This window comes from Microcaecilia unicolor, chromosome 14 (genome assembly GCF_901765095.1).
Source record: "Microcaecilia unicolor chromosome 14, aMicUni1.1, whole genome shotgun sequence".
In the NCBI taxonomy this organism is placed as follows: domain Eukaryota; kingdom Metazoa; phylum Chordata; class Amphibia; order Gymnophiona; family Siphonopidae; genus Microcaecilia; species Microcaecilia unicolor.
This window is the reverse complement of record NC_044044.1, coordinates 29,666,173-29,678,176: the sequence shown is the minus strand read 5'-3', so window position 1 is coordinate 29,678,176 and position 12,004 is coordinate 29,666,173. Positions and strand designations below refer to the sequence as shown.

General features: G+C 43.8%; 1 protein-coding gene and 5 gene segments (V, D, J or C); all 6 read right to left on the bottom strand.

Annotated features, from left to right (window-relative positions):
* Nucleotides 1–12,004, bottom strand: part of LOC115457532 (immunoglobulin gamma-1 heavy chain-like) — a 428,753-nt gene that overhangs the window by 214,933 nt on the left and 201,816 nt on the right. The gene's annotated exons all lie outside the window — the stretch shown is intronic.
* Nucleotides 1–12,004, bottom strand: part of LOC115457535 — a 274,317-nt gene that overhangs the window by 179,794 nt on the left and 82,519 nt on the right.
* LOC115457538 overlaps nt 1–12,004 on the bottom strand; it is a 440,220-nt gene that overhangs the window by 391,025 nt on the left and 37,191 nt on the right.
* The window catches only part of LOC115457534, a 344,279-nt gene that overhangs the window by 299,429 nt on the left and 32,846 nt on the right, over nt 1–12,004 (bottom strand).
* Nucleotides 1–12,004, bottom strand: part of LOC115457536 — a 357,793-nt gene that overhangs the window by 320,373 nt on the left and 25,416 nt on the right.
* LOC115457537 overlaps nt 1–12,004 on the bottom strand; it is a 367,844-nt gene that overhangs the window by 354,181 nt on the left and 1,659 nt on the right. The window contains 1 exon segment of the C gene segment in view: nt 7,340–7,345. Within this exon segment, the coding sequence occupies nt 7,340–7,345 (6 nt within the window).

The following is a 12,004-nucleotide window of genomic DNA, read 5'->3' as shown; positions in this document are numbered from 1 at the left end:
ATTTTGAGTTGTCTCTTAGTGAAGTGGATCCGAGTGGGGTTGTACTTTCATAATGTCTGTCCATTGCCGTTGAAACATGATATTTCTGACTCCTCTCCCCCTGCCCTCGCTATTGTAGAACAGGTGGACAACCCCCTCTCACCTTAGAGAGAACGCCGATACTAACTATTCCTCCAAACATCACAGCAGAGGCATTTAATTAAAATGCATCAAAATTCACCCAAATAAACCTTGTGCAAAACCCAAGTGAGGCAATATTTGTGAAAATGTGACGCCGATGGTTAAATGATTTGGGAAGTTAGGTGAACAGAAACAAAGCTAATTACTGAGGGTTTTTAAACAGCATGTTCAAAGCAGTGGCGTAGCCAAGGGTGGGCTGGGGTGGGCCCAGGCCCACCCACTTTAGGTTCAGGCCCACCAAGTAGCAGCACACCTATAATGCGGCTTGCAGGGACCCCAAGCCCCACCAGCCAAAAACTGCCAACAACGTTTTGCTGCCAGTGAAAATCTGGTATTTAAAAGGTATACGGGGGAGAGGGGATGTTTGAAAGACCATATGGCATGCAGGCGAGAGAGAGAGAAACCAAATCACTTGTAGGACAAAGCAGAGTGCTGCCCACCCACCTTGGGTCCAGGCCCACCCAAACTTGGATGTCTGGCTACGCCCCTGTTTCAAAGGCTAAAGTGGGTCATGTCCTGACTGCTCCAAAGACTCTTGTAGTCCTTGGAAGAGTCGCTGCTAATTTTATTGAGAGGCAGTGAGCATGGTGGCATTTAATGTAATACTGCACGCTGGATATCAACAGGGCTAAATTGACGATTCTCATAAGCAGACTCATACAGAATATGTTTAATCCTGCCCATGTTTAAGTACTTCATTTTGGGGCATAGTTATCAATGTGTTCTCTCTCTTTACTCCTCTTCGGTGACTCAGTCACTTTATTTCTTCATGCACAGGTCGCTTTGGACTCCTCTTAGATCGCATACGATCGATCCTTGCGTTTCCAGTATGTGCTGGTCCTGTCAGGTGCAGCGGGGTACTCTTAAGCATCTTATTTTTGACTGTAGGTGTGCCCGTAACTTCTGGAGTAATGTCTGGCTCACTTTGACAGAGATCTTTCATTTTACTGGTCCAATGCTCTACAAGTACTTGGTGTTCGAGGGTCAATGTTTTCCCGATATGCTCAGTTCTGATGAGTTTCTGCTGGTCAGTACTGTGCTTTCTTTAGCCATGAAAGTGGTTTTTTTCCTAGCTACTCATCAGGAGTGGTGGAGTCTGTTGCTCCAACCTTATAAATTTGAAATGTATTTGGCTAAAAAGCAGCCACGTTTTGTCAAGTTTAAGGGAAAATGGTCTGTGTTAGCGTCCTATCTCTCGACAGTGAGCTGAGCGGAGTTGCACGTTCCTTGGTCTTCTCTGCATGAACAATCCTGTCTGTTGAATATATCCTCAGCTACTATGTGTCACTTTTCTTCCCTTTTTTTTTTTTTTTAAACAAAATTCCTCTCTTTTTTTTATTTCTTCCATGACCTCTGGCACTTGTACCTGATTGCTGTATTTTGCTGTACTGTGTATTTGTGCAGTTGTATTCCTTATTGTTGCTTTCTCTTTTATAACAAAATCAATAAAGTATTTACACCAGAAGATACTTTACCACTAACTCATGCTGTTTTAACACATGTCCCGTCTTAACGGTAACCCACGTGGATAACTTCCTCCATTAATTATAGAAAAAAAGAAATGTCTCTAGGAATGGAAATCGCTGCTATATATAAGAAAAGTGAGTCAAGTATAGGACAATCCAGCCATTGTGATCACTGATGAGGTTCGCTCTTATTGGTGGAATGAGGCGTCATGACATCACAATATCAGAAGTGAGCCAAGTATAGGACAATCCAGCCATTGTGACATCACTGATGAGGTTCGCTCTTATTGGTGGAATGAGGCGTCATGACATCACAATATCAGAAGTGAGCCAAGTATAGGGCAATCAAGCCATTGTGACGTCACTGATGAGGTTGGCTGTTATTGGTGGAATGAGGCATTATGACATCACAATATCAGCTCAGGTTACCAGAGACTGAAACTCTTCACACTAAGAGAAGAAGTTACCAGTGACAATGTTTAGGAATCTTTTACAGAAATGGAGCTCCAGATGTTTTTCTGTTTATAGTAAAAGATAGAGATGTGGTATTTGTTTGAGTTCCTCCTTCCTTCCTCTCACTGTGTTTATGCTGCCTTACACAGTAATAAACAGCCGTGTCTTCAGTCCTCATGTTCCTTATTTCTAAATAGACTTCATTCTTGAAGTTGTCTTTCGAAATAGTTATTCGGCCTCGGAGGGACCTGTTGTAGTATATAAGTTTGATGGAACCATATATATTTCCCAACCATTCCAATGCTTCGCCAGGAGGCTGCCGGAGCCAGTTCCATGCAGAGCCGCCGCTCTCAGTACTGTAACCAGTAACTTTACAGGTCACTCTGAGAGTGGCTGAGGGTCTCACGATTTCAGGACTGGATTCCTGCAGGGTGATTTGGGAAAGAACACCTGAAAAAAAAATTGAAAGACAGTTGTTAAATTTACCACAAACCATCAGAAAGGAAAGCGGTTGGGTTCACATATTATATACAGGTGCTTATTTTGTACCAGGGGCAATGGAGGGTGAAGTGACTTGTGCAGAGTCACAAGGAGCTGCAGTGGGAATTGAACCCAGTCCCCCTGGGTCCTCAACCATACTTCCGAAGAATACTTGCCTGAAAAAAGGGCCAGGTGGAAGACAAAAGCAAACAGAGATTTCATGCTTTGGCCACAGAAATCAAAATTAGAAGGAGATCACTGGCAGCTGAACAGGAAAACGACAAGTTCTTTAAATGGGGAATCGGAGCACGCTCATTTGCATGAACCTCAGAGAGACTGGGTATCTTTAAAAGTGAGGAGGTGCCCAGCTTCATAATTAAATCCCTCAGTTCTAGCAAGCTGGCCATGGAAAGCGGCAGCACAGAACATGTCAAACTTTTTAATAATGTAGTGATTACATGAGCATATGCTTATGATATTAAAATACTTTCAGGTCAATATTTAAAGACTGCAATTGGCTGTGGTGTTTCGATTGTTCGTGGAGTAACAGCACCACTGTGTGGACAAGGAGGCTCTATATTAGCACTCTGCACTCTCTCCATGTACACACACTGCCCTGTCACTGTGGGGTCCTTTTACTAAGGTGCGCTGAAAAAGGGCCTGCGGTAGTGTCGACGTGTGTTTTTGGACGCGCGCAGAATCCCTTTTCAGTGCGCCTGCAAAAAAAATGCCTTTTCAAAATTTTTGCCGAAAATGGACGTGCGGCAAAATGAAAAATTGCTGCGTGTCCATTTTTGGGTCTCAGATCTTACCGCCAGCCATTGACTTAGCAGTAAAGTCTCACACAGTAACCGGGTGGTAATGGCCTACACGCGTCAAATACCACTTGGCGTGCGACCAATATACGCGTTTTTTTGGCCGTGCATATCGGTCACGCACAAAAAATGAAATTACCACAAGAGCCATGCGGTAACTCCATTTTGACGCGGGTAGATGCTTACTCGGCTTAGTAAAAGAGCCCCATGTGAACAGTGCTGAAGGGACAGCGCTAGGATGTTCAGCAGATAATTTTTCGATGAATACTGATGGAGATTGGTGCCTAAGGTGTTTATTTGGATAATGGCAGCCCTAATCCAGATGAATGTCTTTGTATATGAGTCCCCTTTATTTCTAGTTCTCTTTTCCTTGTCCTATGGTTTGTAAGATATAAGGTTAGAACTGGCTCAATTTGACACATACTACCCACACGTTAACCCTACCATGGTTTAGTAAAAGGGCCTCTAACAGTCCAATGCTCTGCCAAAAGAAACTTCTCTCCGTTGAGGTAGATCATTTTTCCATATGTATGGTTATAAGCGAGCTTCCAACATCTGTTCTGGTGACCACAGGCAACCCGTCTGCTTTTCATGACACTCGCATTGAAAATGTAAGGGAGGGGTCTGTTGGCATACTTTGAGGACCTATTTAATGCTAATGGATCTCGTGCATATTCATTATGGATTTCCTGAAAAAGATAAGGCTGTTGTATTTGTAGGAGGATCTTCAGAAGGGTTTCCAGTTTTGTCGTTCACCTACTTTATGTATGTTGGTTTGGAAACCACTTAGGTTGCAGGCGGTATATACATTTTTAAAATAAAGAAATAACAGATGTACTAGAATATAAAGAATTGCAATAATTCAGATATGAAACAGTGAATGATTGAACCAACATTCAGAAGTGATCTTCAAGAAGTAGAGAATGGACGTTACGAAGTTGACGTAAACTTGAATCATATGAACAACTGAACTAACCTGTGTTGTCAGCAGGGCAGCTTTGGAAAAAGCTGTGACTTAAAGATAAGGCTGTAGTATGTGTACGAGGATCTCACACGGTGGTGAGCTAATGAACAGTAATAAGTGCCTGTATCGTCTTCTTTCATGTTGCTCATGGATAAATAAAATTCATTTTTGGAATCGTCTTTGGTGATTGTTATTCGGCTTTGGAAAGATGGGTGATATATTGTTCTCCCAGCGTTGGATACTTCTCCGATCCATGCGGGTGGTTTCCCTGGAAGCTGCCGAACCCAGTACCAAAAGGCACTGTCACTGACAGAATAACCAGTGACTTTACAAGTCAGTCTGAGGGTATCCGAGGGTTTCAAAAGGGCAGGACCAGACTCCTCCAGGGTCATTTTACAAAAAACACCTATTAAGAGGAAGCAAAGGAAAAAGTAAATGAAAACATCATCTGTGCGAAGGCATGAAAATAGAAAGCTTTTTCCAGAATGTTCAGCCAATACCTACATGAAAAGAGGTTTAATAGAACCAGAAAACCGAAGAGGGATTTCATAGTTTAATCGCGAAAATGTCAAGAAGAAGGGACAGTTGGATTCCGTTTCTGAACAGACTGCAGAGAAGAGAAATCAAAGCTGTTATAAAACCCAGAAATGAACGCTGGCATTTGCATGGGTGACTGGAAAAGGACAGGGGAGTGTATAAAAAAGAGCGGAGCAAAGACTGCATAGTCATATGATTAAATCCCTCGTGACCCCTTCTACCCCCACAAATCAATTTAGCAATCGATATTTTCTAGATGAATACCTGAAATTTATATAAAAGGTAGATGAAATGCTTAAGAAATCCAAGTAGTCTGTAGTAATGTATTTTCATATTGATTTTAAATTTCTAGTGCACATTTTTTTTTGGGGGGGGAGGGGTTAAATCTGTAAAGAAGGCGCCAACATTTAGGCTGTGGGAATGACTTACTTCAGCAAAGATAAGTGTGTGCCTTTCAGTTGTTAGTGAATTTATGCGTTTAAATATGAAAAGAAGTCACTAAATGTGATACAGGTCTATAAAATAATGTGGAGTTGAACGGGTAGATGTGAAGGCGTCTGTTTACGCTTTCCAAAAATACTAGGACTAGGGGGCACACGATGAAGCTACAATGTAGTAAATTTAAAATGAATCGGAGAAAATGTTTCTTCACTCAACGTGTAATTAAACTCTGGAATTTGTTGCCAGAGAATGTGGTAAAGGTGGTTAGCTTAGCGGAGTTTAAAAAAGGTTTGGGCGGCTTCCTAAAGGAAAAGTCCATAGACCGTTATTAAATGGACTTGGGGAAAATCCACTATTTCTGGGATAAGCAGTATAAAATGTTTTGTACATATTTGGGATCTTGCCGGGTATTTGTGACCTGGATTGGCCGCTGTTGGAAACAGGATGCTGGGCTCGATGGACCTTTGGTCTTTCCCAGTATTGCAAGACTTATGTACTTATGATAAATTTTAAAGGCAAAAATATTCATATATAAAAAGTAAAGATCTTTGGCCTGTGAAGACTGAGGTGAATCATGATCTGAGTTACTCATGTGTAAAGAGTAATCACTTGAGGTCATTCACACATATGTGTTATGTCTCTGAGTTTTGTACCCTTGGGTACCTAGTGGAAAGCTTACGAAAGACTGAAATCCCCTAAACAGAAAAGGAAAACGGCTGCTGGCAGCTAGGCAAAGATGGAAGCACAGAGAGCTAGGAGTGGCCCAGTTACGCAGGAAGCAAGGCTAGTTCTGGACCCCGTTCACTCAAGCAGCTAGACACTGTACTGAAACCCCCCCACACACATAGCAAAGCTTAATACTGGAGCCCACTCACACAAAATAGGCACAAGACTGCTGGAACCCACTCACACAAAGTAGGCAGCTGGAACAATGTCTCGGGACCCTCAGGCAGCAGTTAGCTTAGCGGGGTTTAAAAAAAAATTGGCTAGCTTCCTAAAAGAAAAGTTCCACCCTCCCCTCCTCCTTTCTCAGTGCACAATTCTCAATCCCTCTGTGCAGTAGAAATGATGTACCTCATATTTATTTTTTATTTATTTTTGTTACATTTGTACCCCGCGCTTTCCCACTCTTGGCAGGCTCAATGCGGTGGGCAATGGAGGGTTAAGTGACTTGCCCAGAGTCACAAGGAGCTGCCTGTGCCGGGAATCGAACTCAGTTCCTCAGGACCAAAGTCCACCACCCTAACCACTAGGCCACTCCTCCACTGCCTCCCACTGTGTGGGAGGGGGGGCCAAACACACTCATTAGAGACAAGACACCAGGCACTGGAAATGGAACTGGAAGTACAGGATAGAAACTGGGTGTTCGTGTTTGGGTGGGGCAGGTAGTGCGAAGAAATTACCTCATAATGCTCGTCCTTCTCGGTAGGAAGTCCTGGTCAGTGTAGGGAGTAGAGTCCAGTCTCAGGAACCAAGTCCAGATCCTCTGCCAGTGAGCCATTTATTCTGATGTAGATTTTTTTTTTTTAATTTACATTTTCTAGTGAAGGGAGGGAAGGCCCGTGTTCTTCCAGGTCCATCATCAGAGAGTTTCACTGCCATAGATAAAACTGGATTTAAAGAAAATCCTCTTGGAGGTTTAGATTGGATTTAGCCCTGTTCATTCCCTCCTCTCATCACACCAGGGGCGTAGCCAGACACCCAATTTTCGGTGGGCCTGGGCCCAAGGTGGGGGGGCGGAAGAACTCCACCCTGTCCCACAAGTGATTTGGTCTCTCCCTCTCTCGCCTGCATGCCATATGGTCTCTCAAACATCCCCCTCCCCCCATACCTTTTAAATAGCAGATTTTCACTGGCAGCAAGCAGCAAATAATACACACTGCTCATGTTGGCTTCACAGCCTTCCCTCTGATGCAACTTCCTGTCTCCGCATAGGCGGGAATACATCAAAGGGAAGGCTGGTATGCAGGAAGGGCAGGAATATTCGGCTGGTGGGACTTGGGAATCCCTACCAGACACTTCATAGGTGTGTTGCTACTGGGTGGGCCTGAGCCCAAAGTAGGTGGGTCTGGGCCCACCCAAGCCCACCCTTGGCTACGCCACTGCATCACACCAACAATTCTTTCAAGTACACGTAGACAAATGGGACAGGAAAAAAAAACCGTATCAAATTCACCACTTTAAACATTTACAGCTCAAAATCTTTAGAAATAGAGTTCACCGATATAAGGGGAAGAGATGAACAAGTATGAATAATGCGTATTTAGCCATTATTCCAACAAACCAGTAATCCAATTCTCGGTAAGAGAGGATGAACAGTCGTTACTGATGAAGGCCAGACAGCCAATGAGATTACTACTACTACTACTACTTAACATTTCTAAAGCGCTACTAGGGTTACGCAGCGCTGTACAGTTTAACAAAGAAGGACAGTCCCTGCTGAAAGGAGCTTACAATCTAATGGACAAAATGTGCAGTCAATCAAATTGGGGCAGTCTAAATTTCCTGAGTAGAGGTATAGTGGTTAGGTGCCGAAGGCGACATTGAAGAGATGGGCTTTGAGCAAGGATTTGAAGATGGGCAGGGAGGGGGCTTGGCGTATGGGCTCAGGAAGTTTGTTCCAAGCATAGGGAGAGGCAAGGCAGAAAGGGCGGAGCCTGGAGTTGGTGATGGTGGAGAAGGGTACTGAGAAGAGGGATTTGTCCTGTGAGCGGAGGTTTCGGGTAGGAGCGTAACGGGGAGATAAGGGTAGAGAGGTATTGAGGGGCTGCAGATTGAGTGCATTTGTAGGTTAGTAGGAGACGCTTGAACTGTATGCGGTACCTGATGTTATAAAGTCGTTGACGTTGGACCCTACAAGGCAGTAGAAAACTGAAAACTTCTGGATCTGATTCCAGTTTTAATGTGAGTTGGCCAAACTGCCACTTGTACTTCTGATGAGAGTTAAAAAAAAACAATTTATTCACTGAATTACATGCGCTCTAGAAATACCCTCATTTGGAACTTGGTTCCTTTCTGTTAGCTTGTAGATTTTGGGACTTTTAACATGTGTGCAAATGCTGACTGTTGTTACTGCCTGCGTATATTTCTCTCAGACGATATACTGTAAGATCTGGGGTGCCAGACGTTCACTTAATTTGTCTAAATGTGTCCTTAGAGAGACGATTGAAAGCGTTTGTAGCGTTTCTCACTTCCTTTTTCACACCGTGTGTCTCGTACAGTAATACACGGCAGTGTCTTCTGTTTCCATGCCGGTCATTTGGAGATAGAATTCATTTTTAGATGTGTCCATGGTGATTTTTAATCGCCTTCGGAAAGTTGGGGTGTATTCTGTGAGGGAACCGGCATCGTGTACACGCCCCAGCCACTCCAGCCCTTTCCCGGGAGGCTTCCGGATCCAATTCCAGGTAGCGCCGCTTCCGATATCGTAACCAGTGACGTTACAGCTCAGTCTGAGAGTTTCTGCAGGTTTCATAATTCCGGGACCCGACTCTTCCAGTGTGATCTGAGAAAAAACACCTTTAAAAAAGGAGGAACAGCTCCACTTAGAAAGTAGGTCAACCCAAACAGTGCAAATTTAGTTCTATACAATAACCTGGAATACTTACGTGAAAAGTTGCTCAGCAGGAAAAGAAATACGAGTAGCAGTTTCATATTATAACCGGGAAATCTAAACATGAAGAACTCTGAACTTAGGCTTGTGGACAGGAAACTGTGAAGGAAATTTAGTTCAAGGACTATTTAAAGAGGAAACGGCTAATTAATTTACATCTGAGACTGAAGGTTGCAGAGGTCTCTTATAAAGGAGAAGTGATCCAGAGCCGTAATTTCTATGGACTCGGGAGTCGCCTTGTTTTTAAAATACAGTTTCTTTTAAATAAAGATTATGATTTATCACTCGAGGGACCTGCAAATCAATGACACTACAATAGCTTTGTCTGAAACGTGAAATCAAACGCCTCTTTTTCTGAGACTCGGGAGTGTTTATTGCTGTTTCATTTTAAAGCAAAATCAGAAAAAAATATTTTTGTAGCACCGGATATGATGGGACGCTGGAGGTGGGAACTATTGACAGGAGCAGAACTAAGTCCTCCACTCAACTTCTGCAAGCCCAACATGCTTGGTCCAAGAAATGAGGAATAGCAGATTGCAGAGACTCCCCCCCTGGGAGGACAGGAGGCAGACTTTCATCACCCACCTTTGTGCTTCCCTATCAAGAGACGGCTAAAATATGGAGAAAGGTACAGGGAGTCTGAGCTGATGCCTCTTCAATCTGCCATCTTGGATCTCCCAAGAGACATTTACATGGAGTGGAGGTGTGCCCTAGTGGTTAGGGTGGTCCTGGGGAACTGAGGAACTGAGTTCGAGTCCCACTTCAGGCACAGGCAGCTCCTTGTGACTCTGGGCAAGTCACTTAACCCTCCATTGCCCCATGTAAGCCACATTGAGCCTGCCACGAGTGGGAAAGCGCAGGGTACAAATGTAACAAAAATAAAATAGATACTATTGGAGATTCTACATGGAATGTTGCTACTCTTTGAGATTCTACATGGAATGTTGCTATTCCACTAGCAACATTCCATGTAGAAGGCTGCGCAGGCTTCTGTTTCTGTGAGTCTGACGTCCTGCACGTACGTGTCAGACTCACAGAAGCAGAAGCCTGCGCGGCCACATTGGTGATCTGCAAGGGCCGACTTCTACATGGAATGTTGCTAGTGGAATAGCAACATTCCATGTAGAATCTCAAACAGTAGCAACAGTGGAGGAGTGGCCTAGTGGTTAGGGTGGTGGACTTTGGTCCTGAGGAACTGAGTTCGATTCCTGGCACAGGCAGCTCCTTGTGACTCTGGGCAAGTCACTTAACCCTCCATTGCCCCATGTAAGCCGCATTGAGCCTGCCATGAGTGGGGAAAGCGCAGGGTACAAATGTAACAAAAATAAAATAGATACTATTGGAGATTCTACATGGAATGTTGCTACTATTGGAGATTCTACATGGAATGTTGCTATTCCACTAGCAACATTCCATGTAGAAGGCTGCGCAGGCTTCTGTTTCTGTGAGTCTGACGTCCTGCACGTACGTGTCAGACTCACAGAAGCAGAAGCCTGCGCGGCCACATTGGTGATCTGCAAGGGCCGACTTCTACATGGAATGTTGCTAGTGGAATAGCAACATTCCATGTTGAATCTCAAACAGTAGCAACAGTGGAGGAGTGGCCTAGTGGTTAGGGTGGTGGACTTTGGTCCTGAGGAACTGAGTTCGATTCCTGGCACAGGCAGCTCCTTGTGACTCTGGGCAAGTCACTTAACTCTCCATTGCCCCATGTAAGCCGCATTGAGCCTGCCATGAGTGGGAAAGCGCAGGGTACAAATGTAACAAAAAAAATGTAGTTTAAATACCGCCTTTAATGTTGACTAGAAACACAGTATATGATAAACTTTACTAAATAAAGAAATCACATTTATGTATCTATGCACCTAAAAGTAAACCTTAGTAAAGAATTAGCAAGAAATAAAATAATTTGGAACGCTGTTTGGATGCGTAGAGTACATTTTCTGGAAGAGATAGTTTAGATTTTTGAAACGGAGGAAACCTTTTGTAAAATCAGAGGTTTTCCAGGGACCTTTTTTCTTTTTCAGAAGAAGTTGTGCTCAGCCTGCGTTTCATTCACATTTCACCTTGTTACCAGTGATACATTTTGGAAAATATTTTCAGGCAGGGAGCTCCAGATATTTAGCTATTTATAAATGCAGAGCCGCAGTATCTGTACGAGTTCTCCCTTCCTTCCTCACACTGTGCCCCTCACACAGTAATATGTGGCCGTGTCTCCAGGATTCATCGCCCTCATTTCTAGATAAAATTCATTCTTGGAGTTGTCTTTGGAGATAGTCAGTCGGCTTCGGAGAGTGGGGTTGTAGTACGTGCTTCCATCAGGACCATATATATGGGCCAAGTATTCCAGTGCTTTGCCGGGAGGTTGCCGGATCCAGCACCAGTCGTAACCACTGCCAATATTGTAACCAGTAACTTTACAGGCCAGTCTGAGAGTGACCGAGGGCTTTACAACTTCGGGACCGGATTCCACCAGGGTAATTTGGGAGAACACACCTAGAAAAATGGAAGAAGAAACTTACATTAAGCTGAATACAAAAGTTTAGAGCCGTTTTCCCACACTTGTGAAAAGTGCTTACGTGAAAGGAGGGTCAGGAAGAGAAAAGCAAGGAAAGATTTCATGATTTGATCCCCAGAACCAGAACTAAAAGAATTCACTGGCTCTCCCTGAACAGACTGTTGGGGGAAACTGAATCTACTACTTAAACAGGAAAGCCAGGGCACTCATTTGCATGAAATTCAGAGACAGGAGAAGCCGTCTTTAAAAGGGAGGAGATGCCTTTGCTTCTGGGGCTGGTAGAAAAGCACAGATCACTTGTGTCAAATATATGTTGTGACTACAACAGTGAACAAGGAAGGAAATAATTGGAGATCGGGTGGCTAAATCACAGCTTTCGCCTTATGCTCTCTGAAGCAGGTGTGAGCTCCAAAATACATTCAGCTTCTATGATAACGTATGACGTAATGGACTAAGTGGATATTATACTGGCTTCGTATTAGCTAGGTTGCATATGGATTACTTAAGAACACAAGAGTTGCCCCACTGGATCAGAAA